The sequence below is a fragment of the Bombus affinis genome, chromosome 3, assembly GCF_024516045.1.
Source record: "Bombus affinis isolate iyBomAffi1 chromosome 3, iyBomAffi1.2, whole genome shotgun sequence".
Lineage (NCBI taxonomy): Eukaryota > Metazoa > Arthropoda > Insecta > Hymenoptera > Apidae > Bombus > Bombus affinis.
In genome coordinates, this window is record NC_066346.1 from 4743067 (window position 1) to 4763746 (window position 20680).

Consider the following 20680-nt stretch of genomic DNA (forward strand, 5'->3'; position numbering starts at 1 on the left):
ATTTGAGAACCTAATGCATATAAGCAATAGAAAAATATGAAATTTGGTAGAGAGAAACTTGTTCTACAAACTTATTCCAACTTATTTGATTGCTACCTGTTCGTCATTGTCTTTCTTCTCGATTGAGGATTCAAAAGTCCCTAAATTGATATTAAAGCTAACGTCTGTATCACAAATATATCTTATCTGGTTTAAAAAATTTCTTAAATTCAATATTCCAAATTTTATTGCCGCATGTCGTACATCGTCTCCCTTATCAATTACTCGAAGTTGTGTTACACTTGAGTTTTGATCTCATTTTAAAAACTTGATGAAATTCCACAAGAATTCTTTACCTTAATAACGTGAAGCTGCGGTGCTGAAAATGCAAACGTCTGTCAGGGCTCAGCAGGGCATACTGTATACAGGGGCCATCTGGTTCACATTCTCTTATTATTCTAGCCGACACAGTTCGTCAAGATAATCAAATTTTCTACGTTTTGTTTGTCCGAAACACCGCGTCCTTTTGTGGCCACTGTATTTCATGCAAACAAAATCTACGAATTCATAAAAAAAGCGAAGAAGAAAAATTGGTACAAACAAGATCATACGTCTGCAATAATGTCAAAAATTTCTAGAAGTAACCTGGCCATTTTATTCTATATGTAACAAAAAGGATAAACTCGGGCATTGTTAGTGATTTCTTCGGAGAACGAATAAACTTAAAACTAGTCCCAAATCTTAATTAACCAACCAACTAATTAATAAATAGGTTTAGATAGTATATATAATCCTGGTGGCTTTATTTATGTTACTGCAGATGTTTCAATATTTCCAGGGTTTCCTTAAAAGGTTTCCTTTCCGGGAATGCAACCCTTCGGCTTGACTGTTATTCGAGCCATTTTCGAACACTGTTTTATATAGTCACTATAAACCACATATGTGTGTAGCTTCTGCTTTAATTGATCTACAGTGGCTTGTAGAAATATTCGAACATTTACCATACAAAATTTGTACGTATATCTACAACATATTTATACCATATTATGTTATATTATATTATGTTACATTGTTATATATCAGTATCAATGTAGCCGTCATAGTTGATTTTCATTATAGCGCTAATAAAATTTAAATATGTTCTTCTATCTACACTGTAATGAATCGACACGAAAAACGCGATATTTCTACATAGAATAGCTGGGCATAGGCTGGTTTGGTAAATAGATTTTTCCAGGCCCGTCAGACGTAACTACTTTTATAAAACACAGCGCCAAGGAAAACGAGACGGAGTTGGAGGAATAGCTGTCACAAAAGAAACCGCATTTCTCGCCGAGTCGGGCAACTTAATTCGCTGGCTTTTAAAGTCGACGGTCGCTTAAAGTGCCCTCGAACGACTCGTTTGAATCGACAATTGCGTCCAGGAGAAATGTGTCTAGTAGAAAAGGAAGAAAAGAAAAGGAGAAGGAGAACAGGAGGGGGAAAATTGAATTAATACCGAAGATTTTCCTTCGAAGGTACGAAACAACGTCCGGAAATTCGAGAGAAGAAAAAGGGAAATAGATATGTCTGAAGGTTTAATCGAATGATGGTTGCAGGCGAAACGAGATTATGGTCTCTGTTCGATCCGCTATCTTTTGTACGGTGACAGATTCGTTCCGCTAGTCCGTGTTTTATTTCGAGGAAAATGGTGAATGAGGTATATGCAGAGAAACGAGGAAATACTTTGTGGAAAAGGGCGGGTAGATTAATGATTCACCTTAATGGCGACGTAAAGAAAGAGTTTTCTAATAATAGCGCGATGGCTGAACTTTTGTTACAGCTTGACCTTTGCACGATGGTAGAATATATAGCGCTGCATAGAAAATGAACTTTTTTTTTTTAATTCTAATTCTTCACGATATCAGAAGCACCAATCTATCTCAATTGCAGAAACAAAAATTTCGAATTCTGTCGTTTTGGATAGATTTAACAAGTCAAAAGAAAATGTTATAATCATTATGGACGCAATTTGACCTACATATACTTTCTCTTTAACGAAACAATTTTGGAAGAGACACAAATTAATAAAAATTATTTATTAAAACATATTTTCATCGATTAATCAACTATAAAAAGGAAAACAGAAGCTCAATAAATACACGTTTGTAAAGTGACGTACGCGTGTTTCCCCATTGATAAAGATTCCGCAATACTGGGCATTTGAATAAAAATACCTAGGTTTTTCCATTGGTATAAAACGTAAAAATATCGAGCCACCGTTATACAGTGGCAAATAGAGAAAAGTCCTGCTCTCATCGTATCACGGACGTGACCCAAATTGAAATATTACTGTTTCGTTCGTATTGTATAAAAATTCCCTTGCTGTGTTTGTTTTTCGCGTTAAAAAGAATCAACAGCGATCTTTAATTTTGCTCCACGGATTTAAACAAACGATTTTCCTATCGTACTGTGGAGGGGGCGAGATTGAATTTGCAAATCGACAAGAGAACCGTAAATTTCAATTAGATCCCAGGCAAGTACGAACGAAGAGAGCAAGTTCGTTAACCGAAGAGGGCAAGTTTTTGCATAGCGCGCGGCCAAAGTTACAGACGATACGAAAGGGGGCAAAGAAACAGTGACTGCTGGCTATTATTAGTTTTACCCAATTAGTGAAATGAGCGCAGCAGTCAGCCGTCACGTGATTAAGCTCGTACGGCTTCCTTTCGCTTTTCAGCGAGATTATCCTCGGCACAAAGACAGCGAACGAAGAAAGAAATCGCATCTCAAGGTTCGTCCATGTGCCTGTTTCAGCCCCGATCAACCAAGCGATTAGAAGCTTCGGCCATGGCTCATCTCGCTGATTAAATGAACGCGACCATTTGCAATGAAATCCCATAACGTCTCCTTTTCGGTAATTTTCATCGAAATTATTTCGCCCAAAAAGCACTCTAATTGCAGGGCGCTCGTTCTCGCTTTCAGAAACTTTATTGTTTCAAAAGCTTCTTGCTGCGAGCAAAGTAGCGTGCCTCCCTTTCTAAACCGAACTCCAGAACAAAGGAAATTGTACGTACGGTAGTTAAATACTTTTCGTTTAAATTAACCGTTGTTCTTAACGATAGACGTCTTTTGTCGTTTCTTAAACTGATGCTGTTCTTTGTACTTTTCGTACGAGGTATCTCAGTTTAGACGTGATATCGAATGTTGAGTAGTTAGGCTCGTAATCGTTAGATATAGAATGAAATTGTAAAATTATAAGAATTTATTTCTATGATTTTCCAATAATTCACAGAGAACTCTCCTGCTTCTCTGTGACACTCTTAAAGAAATTACACACATCGTACATTCTTGTCACGTGCAGGTAGATCTCCTCATGTAGCATGCATGTCAAATCTCCACGTGTATTCTTCGAACACATCTGCACCCTCTGCTACAGACCAATACTAGCTACAGACCAATACTAGCATAAAAATTCTCTCGGTCCTCAATCATTCGTCTGTCATACGAATGCTTACTTCTACAATACGCGTATTTCCAAAAATAATGTCCATCTATACATAGTATCTGTATAACCCTATATAACGAGTTTACAAGAACAGTCCTATCCTACATAATCTCAGTTCTCCTCCCTGTCACTTATCTTCAGTCACCTTACGATTTTCCGAATTGTCAGGCTGAAATTACCTCGGACAGCCGTTGTTTCCAGACTTCCCACGGGTACGATGTCACAACCGTAAAATCTACTGTCTGCTTCCACCAAGGTTACTCGTGTCCTTTCTCGATACGATTCTCCTTCGGTTGCTCGAAGCTTCAGTTCACCCTTTTATCTTCCTCGATTTTCCTCTTATTTCTCACCGTTAAACGATCGAGTTAGCCAACAAAAAGTTCTAAAGAAAAAAAAAAACACAGCCACAATCAGCCTTAGTTGAAAGTGCCATGAAAAGAAGGGAAAGAGTGAGTTGAAAGAAGGTCGAAGCTTTTGAAGATGCATTGTGAGCTAACCACCTTGCCAAAGGGCACAAGCTGGCTCGAAATAAGGCTGTACACCTGTTAGACCGATCTTCTTGTGAAGAAAGTATAGGACGAACAAACGAGGCTCGTCTGGAAAAATAAACGCGTACCTATACGTGTGTGTCTGCGGGTCTCTTTTTCGACGAGAGCTTGTTACACGGTGGACGGACCTTGCATACTGATCTAGTTCCTTTTATAGTGTAGAGTATCAGTCTCGTAGTAATCAAGGTGGCTGGGTCTCGTTGCCGATTGAAGGTATTGAGCGAACGAATTGAATTTTAACGCGTTGCATTGGGCGGTCTATTTTTTAAATTTGTTAGAGATCGGCGGCTCTTTGGAATTTGCTTTCGCAATCAGCGCTATTATTTTCCAAAGACACGGATTTAGCAATTTCATGTGACTTTGCGAATTTGTCCGAATCTTTTAACCTGTTAATGATCAAGCAGCGAAATAATACTTAAAAATTACGTGAACGTATATAAATAAATCTGTGCTAAACAGAAATAAGCGATCGAAGTACTATAAATAATTCGCTATGTTCAAAATTTCTAAAATTGTAGAATGTAGATGAAAGAAAAAATAGCGACGAAAAGAATATTAATAAGAATATTAAATCTTTGGGATTTAAAAAACTGATTGCAAAAGAATGCAATGAAATGTTTGACGTAACGTTGAATTTTGATAAGCTAATGAGAGAAGCTTGTCCCTTTGTTGAAAACAATCCAAGAGAAATAGTATTTTTTCCACTCGTTTTACCTGTTATGTCCCAGCCATCCAATGAATCACCGAATGCAGCTCGCGAGGCGGGATAACCTGGGCTTTTACCGCCATAAATCAGACTATCTCGTGCTCGAAGAGTTTTATTATTTCATCCGGTAACCGGCCTTGCGATGACGAGATTCCACCGTTGGCATGGCAGTTGACTTTCCTTTCTCGTTCAGCTGCTACCCTAGCAGCTGTGAATCTGACGCGCATCCTAAAGACCGCTTATTAGATTTTTAATTTCACGCTATTGTAACTAGATCTTCCACGGCCCTACCGTGACATTTCCGACTTGTCTGAAACATTCCACGCGATCTTTCGCAAATTCTTCTACCTACCTCGTATCTATCGATCGTTAGAACGAATACCGTTCCTCTTTGTAACGATCGATACTGTTTCTCCTCCTCGTTTCCCTATTTGCATTTCCCACATGGATGCGTTCCAATAAATGCGAATCGTCAATTAATACATGACAATGCAGGTGACATAATTTATTTAATTGGAAACGAATGCACAGCCAGTGCAAATGCTTGTTCTTCCTCGATAATAAAATATACAATTGCAGGCGAAAGACAGTGTAAGATTCATAGTTTTGTAAATATGATAACTACACATTTCTTACTGTGTCGATAAAAGTCATCTCTATTATGTCCACATATTCGTGATTTAATTCTTTTTGTCAATTACAACTCCTTTTTCTAAAACCGTCACGTTCTTGTACTGTTTATCCTTCAAAATTTCCTTTTATCACTACTGTACATCATAAAAATCTCATATTACCGCGTCTCTGTTCTTCCGAATATAAAAGACTGTCCTGTCGTGGACGAAAATTTCGTGGTCGACGATTGCTCGAGATTCGCTTTAAATGCTAATGAACAATCTGATCCGCGCCCTCGAAAACAGACTGTCCCGTACAATTGCCCTGGCTCTCCTCGTGATCCAGGTAGGAAAAATGACAGGACCAGCGAATTAATTTCCACCCACGCGACGATTACTCCGATATGAAGGCTGGGACAAGGATTAAGACCTAGCGGAAGTTCTTCGCCCTTCTACACCCTTAACCTAGCAATCTCCATGCTCGAAAGGAACTCGCAAAATTTGCGGTGCGCGACGAATGTTTGCTAACTAACTGACAATCTGTCTAATTTAGAGCGGATAAACCGAGGCGTCGAACTACGATGTTACGAATGTAATATCCGACATAGGAAATATAGAATCGTCTTGAGTATCGCGCAGACTTTGCTTGGAATAAATTAAGACGATTTGGAGAAAAACAGATTAATCCATGTATATCTGTTATCCTATGTAAAGGGTATTTATTTCTTATTTACTTATTTATTTATTTCTTATAAAGAATATTTATTTTTACTATTGGAATAGTGCATAGATAATGTACAACGTTGGACAATAGTGGAACAAAAATTTGGTCAATATATTGAAATGAATAGTAGAAAATGGCATTTTGAAAAATATAAAAGTGGAAACATAAGAGGAAACATGAACAAAATTTGGAGAGTTGTTTAAATATTTTTATGGGAATTATCATAGAATGGAAATAGGAATTAGAGAATTCACATGGTTCCTAACAGAATTTGAACACTAGCTACAAGATTAACGTAACTACAGTTAGTTCGCATTAATTAAGCGCAGTAACGTATATTATACCACGTGTATTATATAGAGCAGACATAAATATAACGAAATTCAAAGCAAAGTTCTCTACCTCTAGATATAATATACTTTATCTACTCTAACAAATACCATAACACCTCTTACCTATTTTAAAACTTCAACTTTTTTATTGAGAATCACAGAGAAACTGAGGAAAGAAAGGAACCTTAAATCCCTCTGTTCAAAAACTGTAAGGAGAAAGAGCTTAATAATCTCCAGATCCTTGAAAATCCTGATCTTACCTCCGCCAAAGAGATTACCTCGACTAATTAAGCTAGCCAGACTAACAATAGATTTCTTTCTCAACTAATTTAATATTTTAAACAACCCTTTTTTCTACTAACAGAAAATTTAGGAAAAAAGATTTGCAAATTTGTATTATTAAAGAGAAATGAATGTATTGTTAAATAACAAATTAATGTATAATTCAAGACAAATTATCTAAGTTACTTAGTTAATCTTATTCTGAATGATAATGGAGAAACTCATTTAATGTTTAACAGGGTAGAGGCATCGTAAGTTACTCGCGAGATGTCTCTCAGCCTTGGGCTAATTAAAAACACGCTCCAATTAAGCCAAAATAACGAGACAGCGTGCAAACTCTATTCAGCTACGAAATTTCTGATAGCGAAGAGCGAGCTATTTTTCAGCCGTTTGTTTTCCAATGTAGCCGCGAGCAATGGCGAACGATCTTGTTAACAAAATTCTTCACCAGCTTTGACGGCGATCTATCTGCAGATCGATTTTCTATTATAAATCCACGAGCCTCGGAGATTGAGATTGAGTTATTACATTTTTTCACCGTCACAATATTTGTCAATTTCGCTTCTGTTTGAAATCATATGTTTCATCTCTTTTATTCTTTAGTTTTTTTTTTTTTTTTTAATGATAAATTCGTTTTAAACGTAACGCAGCATGTTGAATTCGATTCACGTCAAAAATATCTGTTTTTATTGCAAAGGAAAATTATCCTAAATCGTTCCAGTTTATTGAAAAAAAGAATTACAATTTTAATCATTTCGCGCGTGTATTTCAAAAACGTTTTGCAACATCTATGTACATTTTCAGGTTTGGTTTCAAATGTTACCAATATAGTCGAATCTCATAGGTGATGGCGCTAATGAAGTTTCAGAATGTTTCCTATAATACGCATAATATATTCATAAAAAGGAAAGTATGTACAAGCTTACGAATGCTTTCGCGAACCACTCTGCTTCTACAATTTTCTCAGAGATCATAATTTAGAATTCTCTCAAAACTTGGTCCCTTGCTTCCTCCACGATATATACGATTTCCTTGTTCGCTTTTATCGAGTGGAAGTTCACTGAGACCGAGAAAATTTCCAGTTGTTTTCATCGGAGAAGCAACGATGATACTGCACAGGAACGCAGTTATCGCTGATTACTTTCCACGATACCAACTTTTCGCCGCGTGATCTTTGCATTTCCATCGAATTTCCCGATAGCTCAGTAGGAACGCGTGCAATAACGCGCGTTGTTCCACGTCATCGCGTTTCACGCTGAAACATCTACGTAACGATGTATTGGTTAACGTGAATCAATGAGCCTGGATACGTCTGCTCGATCGGTCGATTCGCTTATTAATGGGTGGAGGAGAAATGGCCAATAAATATCGGCGAAAATTGCCTCCTGTCCATGGAGAGCCAATACTTTTTCGGATAACTTGTAACGCAGCATTCGATACGTAATTGGAGAAAGGCTAATGTCGGATATTTCGAGAAATTGAACATATTCCTGTGTTTGTGTTGTCGAAATATGGTTGATCGATCGAGAAAATGGAAGATTAATTTTTGAGAAGTGGAGAAATTAAAGTATCCGTTCACTTTTCTGTCGATATGATCTGTTGTTGAATTTAAGAAGAATATCGAGGTAATTTCGATACACGTAATCTTTAAACTCGTTTTGTTGATATTACTTAAGACGTCGAAAGGAACTTGCTATAAAACCCCTGATATTTTATTGAAGATACATCATCTTCTCGATTTCATCGCTTCGCTGATTATCGCTTTATCGTTAATTAATAGGGTTCCTTGAGCATTATGACGATAATGAACGAAATATATTACTATGTTCATAAGTAGTCTGACGCTGTAGTACATTTCCGCTACCACGAGATAGGGATTTTAATAGAAAATTAATTAAAATTAGTAATTGTAGAATCAGCAAATTATAAATGAAAATTATCTGTAAGGAACTCGATAATACTATGTATATGCATATTCCTTTCTTTTTAACGATTTTAGACATCACTGCTCAACATAACATTATAATAGTGTTTGTCTCGGTTTAAAAGATCCTTTAGAAATTAAGCAACCTGAAAATTACCGAGACATTTGTCGCGAACCTGCCTTAACTTCCGAAAACCTGGCAAGTTCACCAAAGACCATGCGACACGGGTCTCATGGTAGCTTTACCCTGGTATTTGCTGTAATCAAACACGTAGTACGCGCATATTTACATGGAAAATTAGCGCCGTGCAAGCAACGAAGGAAATTCCAGTTGATTCGCGTCCAGAGGGATACGAAAATAAGCCGAGCAGGAAATTGATTCGAACTCGATACGCTTTGAACCCTTTGTGTTATGGCGAATTTGTTGCATAAACAACTATTCAAAATTTGTTTGTTAAAAAATAACTTATCGGATTGTGTGAAGGGTTCATTAGCGCGACGTTGTTTTTCTCGTCAAACAAAGTTACGAGGAATGCGGCAAAAATAGAAAATTTCACGCACTGAAACAGAACGAATGCAATCTGATTAATGAACCTTCGGGGCTTGAATGTGCATGAATTCGAAAATATTCTCGTCGAAATAATTAGATCGCCAATTGAAATGGCTTTGTCGTTCGTATCAGTTTCCAATACCTCGAATGTTCGACTGTATGCATATTAGTCGTAAAAGTTCAATCATTATTACTTTCAACCATTGTTATTTTCAATACAGTGTCATTACCCCAACGAAGGAACATACATCGATTGTTTGATATCGTAGAAAGAAAAATATTCAGCCGATCGGGATAGTGGACCGGGATTTGAACCGGGATCTTTCGTTTACCGGCAAGGTGCTTTCCCAATTAGCTACCCGGGCGGTCGATGAATATTTTCTACCACACCCCTAAGCCTCAAACAATCGCCGCCTGACAATGTAACCGCCCTCGGTAACTCATAATGCGCAAAGCATATAAATACCAGTCTAAACTCATCACTGTCAGTCAATTAGATACGTAAATCATAATCTTCTAACGCCGAGGCACATCCTACTTCTAAGAATCGTAAGAAGTAAAATGTTCAATCCATCGGATTGCTAGATCCGAATTCAAACTCAAATCTTCCGCTCGCCGGCAGGGTGTTTTCCTAATTAAGCTACCCAGACCGTCGACGAATGCTTTCTGCTGAACTTCTAAGTCTCAAATGGCTGTCGCCTATGGTTGAGTTAGATTTATCGTAGAAACAAAACTGTAATTTCGTTTATTCGAGTTTAACTATTAAATCTAATATCGTAGCTGTTTAAACGAATCGCTTGTAACAACTTCATGGAGCAATCGATAATGGACAGAGCTCTTGGAAAAGCTGACAAAATCACAAATTAATGGAACTTCGTGCAAGCGACAAATACTTCTTTAATTTCGTCAAAGCGCAATAAAATTGAAACGAATATGAAACGCATTTCCAGGTTGGCGCCACGGTGCTAATGTCACGCTGCCGCATCTCTTCTCAACAATTCAAAGTGCTGATAATTTCCATAACAGCGCAAGGCGTGCAGTCTCGTTTATAAAGCTCACTGCCAACAGCGTGAAAAATAACCAGAATTAATTCTTCTAAATTAATTACAATCAACTCTATCCGTTCTTTCGCCAAGAAAATGTCTATCACTCTTTTCCTCAGAGATAATACATAATCAAAGATTGTTGTTTCAAGTTGATTGAAACGATCTCCATTTCTATTTCTTTCGCTATAACATTTATCGTAACGCCACTGAGGTGTCTTTCTTCAAAACGCGCAAACTTGAAACTTCATAGAAAAATTCCGGAGAGATAATTCGTTTAACCAGATCCTCGTTTAAGTATCTACAAAAGCTCGCGATGCTTCCGCCGCGGCGCACGTTTAATCATTTTCAAAGGCGACTCTCTTTCTTCTGGTGGCTGGTGGAGGTGGCTTACCCAGCTGCATAATTTAAATGATCTGTGGACGGTCGCCAAGCAAAAAAAGAACAGCAGCTTACGAGAATATTTAACGCGGCGGGGAGCATCGCGACGTTCTATGAATGATCTATACTGAGGAAAGACGTGCCTTTTTCAGGCGGAGCCAGCGCTCATGTACGATAGCGTGCAGGTGTTCGCTGTAGGATTAAGAACGCTGGAACAGTCACACGCGCTCAGGCCCGCCAACATCTCCTGCGAAATGGAACACCCCTGGGACGGAGGGTTGTCCCTCATCAACTACATCAACTCGGTGAGTTTTACTACTTTTACACGTGTGCGTGTTCTTTGAAACAGAAAGAAAGACATGGTAAAGTAATATTTCACATATGTATTTGAAGCTCTACGTTCAAAGTCTATTCCTAAGACAATTAGATTCTCCAAGAATTATTAAATTTCCTGAATTTCTAATGTAACGTAACGTTACATGTATCTAATTATAATGTAAATACGATGCACGCAAGACGTGTTCGTGACGATTAAACTACAGATTTTTAAGCATTTGTCTGAATAAAAACTTATAAAGATGCACGATATAAAAAAAATATTTACAGTAAAATGTTCGTTAAAGTTTTTTAGTTGAGCGAAGCAAGTTTGTTTAAATCGTTGATTATATTTCAAGAAGTATAAATTTATTAAACGTCCGCAATCTAGGCGTGATATTTAATTCCAGTTGCGTTATATCTATGAGATTTCGTTAAATATTTTCCACTTCATATTCGAATAACAGGTTTTAATTACCACGGTAGCGGTAAAAAAAAGTTCTAGCGTCTAATCGAATAATCTCGCGTCGCGTCGTCTCGCTTCGAGTAAGATGTGTCGCCTGAATGGCTAGGAGATTAACGTGCTAGGACATGCTAGGTATTTCGTATATCTTGAGCAAGTATTTGGACACGAAACGTTCCTCAAAACGGAATTTAATGTTTCATCGCATTAGCGACCCGCGTTATTCGTAAAATGTCTGGCTGAATGGGCGGAATGCTGCTGGAAACGCCATGGGAAGTTCCATGGACGTATTTTGTAAAATGAAAATCGCGAAGAAAAGTTCATTTCTGTCGAGCGCTTGTCCGATCCATTTTCAGCTGTCAACAAGCAGCGAGCGACGTTTGTTACACTCACGAAGAAAGTTAACCGACAATTTACGACGAATTACGGATGCAAAGAGACTGGACTGCTGCCAGGAACAACTGTATTCCGGATAATTGCAAACCCTTACGCGAGGACGAATGGCGGTTTTACAAACTCGCGAGAAATCGAGGCGTGAATGTTTTCAGTTAACGAGAAAACAGCGCGGAACGATTACATTGTGTTGTTATAGTAATATCGTTTCATTACATTTAGCGAATTTCATTATATTCAACGGGTTTCATTGAAGCGTAATTTGTGAAATTTCGATTCCGTTTAATGAAACTTTTTTAAGTTTCTGGACAGTTTCGATATCGAACAGAATTATTAAAATTTGAAACGAATAAAACGAACGGTTATGATGGTTTGCCTAATTGTGACCATATCGTAAGTAACGAAATAATAAGTTAACTCGATCACTTGACTAATAACAGTCTCGGCAATTGATTTCATTTAGCCTCTGTTCGTGTACAACAAAAATTGCACACAACTATCGACGTATCGATGAGTATCGACATCGGCTCATGTCGATGATTTACGATCGTGGCCTTTAAAACATCGTCATATACATTCGCCAATATTCGACCGCTTTGTATTCGAGCGTCGACACGTCGGAAGGTTGTTTCTATGAATTTCAATAGGAATTTTATGAACACCAGACACGGATAAATTTTATGAAATATCGAACAGGTTTCCAGTCTGTCAGGCGCATCGGCCACACATCGTTCGAAGGCTTCGCGTGTTTTTGGTTTATTGTAATGAGTAGTATTACATTACATTCTTTGTGAGATAAAACAATCCTCGTTCGTTAATAACGAACTGTTGAAATAGCGTGTACGTATTATGGATAAACATTACGCGTTATATATTACGGCTAGACTACATTACACGTTATCACACAGTATCGTGATACATTGAATTAACGCTTCACGTAACGAATAATTAATAATGAATTTATGAATTAATCATGAATAATGAGATTTTCCCTTACACCTTGAGCAATGTTCCGTAATTTCAACGGGCAGAAAATCAGGTTGGTTCGTAATCTGGACACAATCAGGAGGTTCCACGTTCACCAGTATCCCCTCGAGGAGCACTTATGGTCCGCTATTAATTTAACAGTGAAGTGGCTAAATTCCGATATCGATGGTCGCTTAACAATCTGCGAACATTTGCCAACCTGCCGCAGAATATCTATAAGAAAATATATTACGCTGCATTTTCCTTGATTCGTTAAACGATCGTTCGATTAATTCGATTCGAATTGGAACGTATTTGTTCAAGCGACAAATTTCAAAATTGAAAACGAACAATATACTTGAACTCAGCTTTGAATTCGAATAATTCACCGCTTTAATTTGGACCAGTCTTAATGTGATCGAAATGACAAAGACTTTTAACAAAAATGATCTTAACCACAGTTTGACAGTTTCGTATTTATGAGAAGTACACCGCATAAGGAATTCGTAACGATTTTAAACGCGGTCAGTGTTTACGGTTTTAATGGCCGGTAACGAGCTGGAGCGTTCATAAACGATGCTTTTTTCCGCCATTTGAAAAGCGTCGCGTGATAACGTCAAGCCATAAAACTACTTGGCGCCACTCCAAACGCGTTTATCGCGGGATTAGCTATTCCGCGTTGTTTGTCCGTACGCTTTTCCGAGCATCTTTCGACCAAATTTTGGCACACGCCAGGCCTTCCCCTGTTTATACCCATTGGCACCGTGCAGCTGGTTTCTTTTCTCAATTTAGAAATGCGTACTTTGCCGTTAGTGAATCGGGGAAAATGGGTCATTAGGGTTCGGTTACGAAACGCTGTTCTTCACCAGTACTAATGGAGTCGTTCGAAAACTACCACAACTTCGCTCGATATCTTCATACAAGATGCATTGCATGAAACTTTTTCGATTGTGAACTCGAAAACATAGTACACGGACCCATGTGCCGGAATCTCAAGTGAATAACAAAAGTCTCAAATACGAAACATGATTAATTCAAATGGATGAGTTGGCCAAAAAATTCTTTCATTTTTTATGACATGTTTGTGTTGCTATACTTTATTATAGAGGATCAGTTCATTAGTTAACTCGAATGCTGTGGCATTATAGCGATAACGCCATGTCAATGTCGTATGTGATCTGTCATCTAAAGCAAATATCGGACATGTGTTAAAGGAGAGACAGCTGTGTGTATATAAAATGGAAATTAGAGCGTGCAATATGTGGTATGATGATTAACAACATTTCTCTATATATGCATCAAACGTTACTCGATAACTTCACAAACATCGGTAACTTGTAACAGTTGATTAACAAATATCATTAAAATTAGTTTCGTATACTTATCGTGCGCGAAATAATCTTAGAATGGGAGAAAACAATATACTTATTCAGAGCAATACGTTATACTGTTATTATTAAGGTTAGAATATCATTGAAAGAAGCCCAGAAGAATTTGCCACTATATGTTTTCTGTGGTGAAATATGACGACAATGAATTCGTTGGTGATCCTTTACCGCAACGTCGAAAGGACCAGGTAATTCATAATGCCGGTGAAAAAAGTGCAATCGATGATTTACTTTGCCACAGCAATATTTCATCTATGTTTTGTCGACGAGTATCGAGGGTCGCCATTAATTCTCACGCGTACTTCCCCTATTCTCTCAATTCCTCTTCACTTCCCCTCGTTCTTCCCATTCATCCCCTTTTCTCATGACATGATTCAATTCTCACCTTCCGGGACAGAAGATACACGATTACGCGTCTAATCTCTTGCATACGACATAAGTGAGCAACCACACAATTGCCAGTCGAAATTCTCGACACATAAATCAAACCAATTTCGCGATAAATCGAACAACGGTCTCCTTATCGCGCAAATGTCGATACGTCGCGTCGTATCAATAACCGCCCGGAAATTCCATACACTATATAACCGTACGAACGCTGCATACAGTGTGTTGAGAAACTTGTACAACTGTTACGAATGGAGAAAGTCTTTCTCCGCGTAGAGGACGCGTCCTCGCACTCCTGAAACTTCTTCAAAAAACAGAAAACAGAAGTGTCTCTTAGCATAAACATTCCTTATCTGAAGCAGCGCTGGAGACACAGCTGCGATGGAACTGAGCTTCGTGAGAAGGTCCGGTGAGCACCGCTTTCTAGAAATTTTAAACGAACTAATCCTTTCCCGCGTGCAAATGCATATGATAAAAGATAAACTCATGAAATTGTCGGATTTTTATGATATATAAGTAGCCAAGAAATCATGCTCCTCGGACGAAACGTCATGGAAAGTCTCTTTGTAACTTCGTGTCGTATTCATGAAGAAGCACTATAGTGAGATCAGGCAAAAGTTCGAGCAAAAGTTAAGCCGCGCATTGCCAGTGCGCCAAACCCGAGCAACCAAACTATAAGGTAACACACTAAGCTACACCCATTTATTCGCGACATACACGCTTGTAACAATCTTTTGATTACAATACACATATCTGTGTTCCTCGTATAAGTTCGAGTCTAATTACTTGAAACTCCAACATTCAAGCCAGTAATCCGCTCGAATCGTGTTATTAATCAAAGTTACGATTTCTATACTAATCTTTCCGGTGATTTCCTGATTTCGTTTCAGGCTCGTTCATGCGTCTCAATATCCAAAAGAAGCCTTTCCAAGCAAGTGGCTCCCCGATTTCGCATCGGTTTCATCTACACAAACTGAACCCTTTTCGTAACTTCTTGCTTTTATGGCAGGTTCATCCGCAGGTGATCCTATCCTACAGGTTCTCTGATTACGCATCAGGTGCATCCGCATACCTGCTAACACACTGCAAGCGTATTCCTTAAAAGTACATTCGCCAGCATCTGGCGCTGCTCGAAGCCCAGGCTCGTAACACAACAAACGATATAAATTCAATTCCTCGCTCTTCTTCCTTCGAAAATACCATAGGGAAGTGGATTTTCATTTTTCATGAGACTGTTCTGTATTTAAACGTCACACTCCTTGGTCTCTCCGATGCTTCCTCTCGGGACATTTCATTTGCCAGATTTACCAGCTTATTTCTTCTTGAAGTTTAAAACTTTTGCTTTAAACATTTCTACTTTTTTGCGCTCGAGCTCCCTACCTTTCAGCCCTTTCCTTCTTTCTTGCAATAACGCGATTCTTCCAATGTCGCGACGCTATTTTCCAGCTTCCCGTGTTTCATAGATATTACTCGGGAATATTACCTAATTTAAATATATTCAAATGTTCTTTTTCATAATTGATATTTTTTAATTCCTCTTCTATCGGAAGATCGAAGCAAATGTAGTCATCGAATTCTTGTATCATAGTTTGTTATTACATTGTTTGCCTATTTACGGAAATTCATATTTTCACGAGTCCACTTAAAGAAATGGAATCTTAGATGTTCCTATAACGCATGCAATATAAACGTGAAAACTCTCTATGGTAAATGTTCAATTTCGTGAGCCACTGTACAATATTTCAGATACAAATCACAAGACGATGCCTTCTAATTATCTAAAAGGTATCATGTCCCAAACTTCCGGGGAAGCAAATATTTCACGAGTGGACTACGGATTATCACAGGAGCTTTGGAAAATATTCGCGTAGACGGCGCTCTTTTATTATGAGCCTCGCTGTCCTCTTGCTCGTCGCTTCGAGAGTTCGTTTACCAGAATTGTTTCCCACACCGTGCTTCGTCTACGGGTCGTTTTCATTTTGGACGACTTGCCCGTTTTCGCCTGGTATTTATTCCACGCGCGAAAATACATTTCTCAAAGTATTCGGAAGCGTGCACCGAATCGTCGACTTGCTTGCAAACGAAAAGGAGGAACAAAAATTCGCCAACAAAAGAGCAAGCGTCCCAATTTTTCTGCCTTTGCCACACTTTTGCAGCACGATGGCGTTCAAACGTTTTAGTAGAAATAACGAGACCCTGCAAAAATGTATTCATTCTGGTGTAGAACGTATCAGTTATTTGCGAATAAAAACCTGAAGAAGTGAGAAAGTATGATGTCTTTCGACTCGATAATTCGCAAGGACTAACTGCTTAACTGGAAGCACAAAGAAGAAAATATTAAGTGTATCAGAGTTAAGCAAAGTAAATCAAGTCGTGTTATATAGTGATGTTTCGGTCGAATTTTCGCGAAAGAATGACTCGTCAAAGAAAAAATTTGCTATGGCTGGGGACGCCCCGAGATCCGGCGCGAGTCATGGAAACTCGGTGGTGCAAGTAATCGGACTACCGAGCGTTAAAATTGTACACGGTGCTCTTTTATCATGGCAACCCACGTGTCTCCGCTTTCCCCGTTATCTTCGCCAAACCATCATCGTCGCCACTGGAAAGCGCAATGTTTTGGATGAACGCTTACCGAAATTGCTGCCTATTACATCTTTTTGTATCCTAGCCACGCATATTTCTTCCTCTGTTCCCTGTATCCGTGACCACCCATCCTATTTTTTATCTTCTATTGTTCCTATCCCTCTATTACCTGGCTCGTTCACAACCCTTTTTTCTCTTTCGTTGTCCAGATCGTTTCTCTGTTTCTACTATATTCGCGATTGCAGAAAAATCTCTAAGTTTGTTATAAATGCACTGTGAGTATTTATTCAAATCCATATTTTTTTTTCTAGATCATAATGAATACTTTAATTTAATTAATTCGTATATTTTATGTGTTTTCCTATATTTGCGCATTTTTAACTTCCGCGTAAATGCGTAAACAGTTGTTAATTAAGAGTGTTTTAACGAGATTTATAGCAAAATAAATATTTCAACGAAATAGAGGCTCTTTACCTGCATTTAGTATATTGTTACACATCCCAAAATCATAACTGGCCACTTTCACGCGTAATTGGGAATCTGATTAATAGTCCTTCTTGTCTCCCACTTGCAATCTCCGTTCTTGCTGTTGGATGAACGATCCTTGAACACGGCCAGTTCGATCTAGTTGTAATCAAGCTACACAGGAGCGCTTTCGATTTCGTTTATATGTTATTTCGAAACTTCTTTACTAATTATTCCTGATTATACATTAGTCCTAAACTTTTAAACGGTAATGTATAACCATAAAAACAAAATTCATGAAGCTGTCCTAAGCTATTTCGCAAACATTCGTTTACAACTGTAAAAAGTCAACATTGAAACCATCAAAAAAGATATAGCATGATCGTAAAACAGCGAAATACGTGTATTAAGAACTGTGCTCTAAGAAGTCTATAACCATTACACACGTACAGCCTAGTCTACTATCTTTTGTATAGAACCGTAAAAACCTTTTCATATTTGAAAACTATGTTCGTAATGTCAGAGAACGATCACGTTGTTCGAATCCCTTTGACGATCCAAAGATCGTGGCGATAATCGTCTCGATTGTTCCGACCGATCGAACCGATCGAAGCACGTGACGAAGATACGCGGAAGAGCCACATACGTGACCCAAACAGTGAACGTTTTCTCATCGGCGTAATGGAATTGAATATCGAGCCGGAATACGAGGTCGATGCACATCGATAGGCTGCACGCACGCTTTGGCATATTTCCAAATGCCGGCTAAATGCCAACCGGCTGTCATTAGCATTGCAAAGCGCGCGAGACTCTCTCGATGGATTGCGGATAACACGACGTTGGGACGACTAATGGCCCGCGGAACATAGTTATAATATGACCGAATTCTCATGAATTTTTATACATTTCTGTCAATTCCAGTGTACCAATTTTTTCGCAAATCTGTTTTTGATATATTCTCATATTGCAAGATTTGTGGATCCCAGTAAATGGAACGCACTTACATAAATGCAAAAATATAGATATATTAGCAATTGAAGACCATACGGGGTAGCAAAAAAATAATAAACCCACTTTTGTTCTTTTATATTAGTTGGTGACTGAGAAGAGGAATTTTTATATGAAATAGCCGGAGAAAGGGATAAACTCGGATCTATTTCTTTTTCGTTTGACACGTGTATTTTTGGCTAAGACAGCTTCCTTTAAGGATGCAATACTTGAGATTGATGATGCATTCTCGGCGTAAGAGCGACGCTCCTTCAAGTAGCATACAGATAGCCTAGCCTCTGAATTGTCGACGATATAACTAAGTTAGTTTCTGTTCTCTAATGGGGCATTTCGGTACGATCCTAAATCCTGGCCCGTGATATTATCGTCCTTCCAGCACGGTTTAATTGAACCGAACGAGAAATAATTGCCACGAATAACCTATAATTCTGCGACTATGGATTGTGGATACTATCGTACATCTGTTCCCTGAATTCGCAACCAGTTCCATTGCTAGAAATTTTTACGTCGTTGAAAAAAGATATTGCAAAATAGAAAGAAATCCAGGAACAGGAAAGTGATAAAAATTTAACCATTACGAAGCTTAATTTATTGCAGAGGTTCTTACAAATTAACTTTTATTTAGAAACACGGCACAGTTGGCGCGCAATCGATGCTGAACAACGCGTTTAGAAGCGCAAATAAATGCGAACGTACACAGTCCCAACGATTAACGTAGCCGGTCGGCTCGTAATTAACGACTTAATTGCAATCATCCTCTTCGTGGGTGCTCCGTCATCATGAAATATGGATACGTGTAAACGAGGTATCCTTCCAGTCGAGTCGGCGAAAAAACTCGCAGTGATGCAACTCATTCCAGAGACGTAGTTTGTTAAATGGTGTTTCGTCGACTCGCTTGCTACGTACGTTTACAGAGTCACGAGGGATACGATTGAGTAACAAAGAGCCCTCGACGATTCCCGTTAATTACGTACTCACGTATAAACCATGCAACTGCTCGTCTACAGCGGCCCTAATTGTTTGCTCAAGTCGCGCAATACTTAGGAGTTCAGAAACTGCTTCGCGAGTCGAGTTCAGAATATGAAATGTCAAATGAATACTCAAGTAGAGTTGTTGATTCCTAGACCCTAATTAGTTGCAACCTCAGCGATAAGTAAATCGTATAGACTGTCTGATCATATACGGGTTTTGTCTATTTGAACAAGAATTTCACGGAGAAACGCGGCGTCTGATCACTAAAGTCCTCTTTCTACTTAAGCTACTCTATCTCGTCGCTTGTGCGTTCCTATAGGTTTTCCGTATTTTCCATTTTTACTTAAATTATTGAGCTTACAAAATATTTTCTAGTACGTAACTAAACGATTTTCAATTTAATTTATGTACAAGGAAAATCGTTGATTCTTGATGCATGTTACGTCCGGTGACTTCCTACCCAAACCAGGCTCCACGTCACGGACAAGATGACTGTCAGATGTCTACACACCCTTATTGCGTACCCTCAATAATCTTAAGGACCTACCGTAAATATTGACATTTTCATAGTTAAGGTTCTTCAGACCAAACAAGTATCTTTTTACTTCAAGTGTTCCTTAAATTTATTGTCCGCTCCAGGAAGGTACGGTGTCTCCCGTTAGCAACTTTCTAAAGGTGGCTAGAACCCTTCCTTGTTCACCAACCTTCTTCTTATCCAATCAAAAGCAATGACTATTGTCCTCACTTTCCTAGTCAAAATTATTATCAATAAATCCGATGATCCCGTACGCTAGACACACTCATCAATAGCTTTCCTCCGCCATAGCATCATCACCGAGCTTCATTGATTTTTCATCTTTAGATCAGTCAACATCTCTTGACTGGTTCTCCACCCTTAGATCAGTCATTTATTTAACTTAGATCTATACGCACCGAACGTAACTGTCTATGTCTGTAAAGTTGTTGGAATAAAGTGTATATTGTAACCTGTTACTCCAGTGTTATAATCAGTTCAACCACCTCTATTATCCTAAACGAAATAGGGTATCGATCACTCCGTGGCGTCGATTATCTAATCGTAACGGGAATTTACGACTCCCGTTAGCGCGCTTCCTCGTGACCGCGTCTCTCCGCGAACGGTCGAACAATGCATGATTAACCTGTGATTATGTGATA

General features: G+C 38.5%; 1 protein-coding gene across 7 annotated transcripts in view; it reads left to right on the forward strand.

Moving 5' to 3' along the window:
* LOC126913996 (glutamate receptor ionotropic, kainate 2-like) overlaps window positions 1-20680 on the forward strand; it is a 113678-nt gene that overhangs the window by 62459 nt on the left and 30539 nt on the right. For all 7 annotated transcript variants that reach the window (XM_050717351.1, XM_050717353.1, XM_050717352.1 and 4 more), the window contains exon 8: window positions 10717-10869. In XM_050717351.1, the coding sequence (XP_050573308.1) occupies window positions 10717-10869 (153 nt within the window). The remainder of the gene's footprint in view (window positions 1-10716; window positions 10870-20680) is intronic.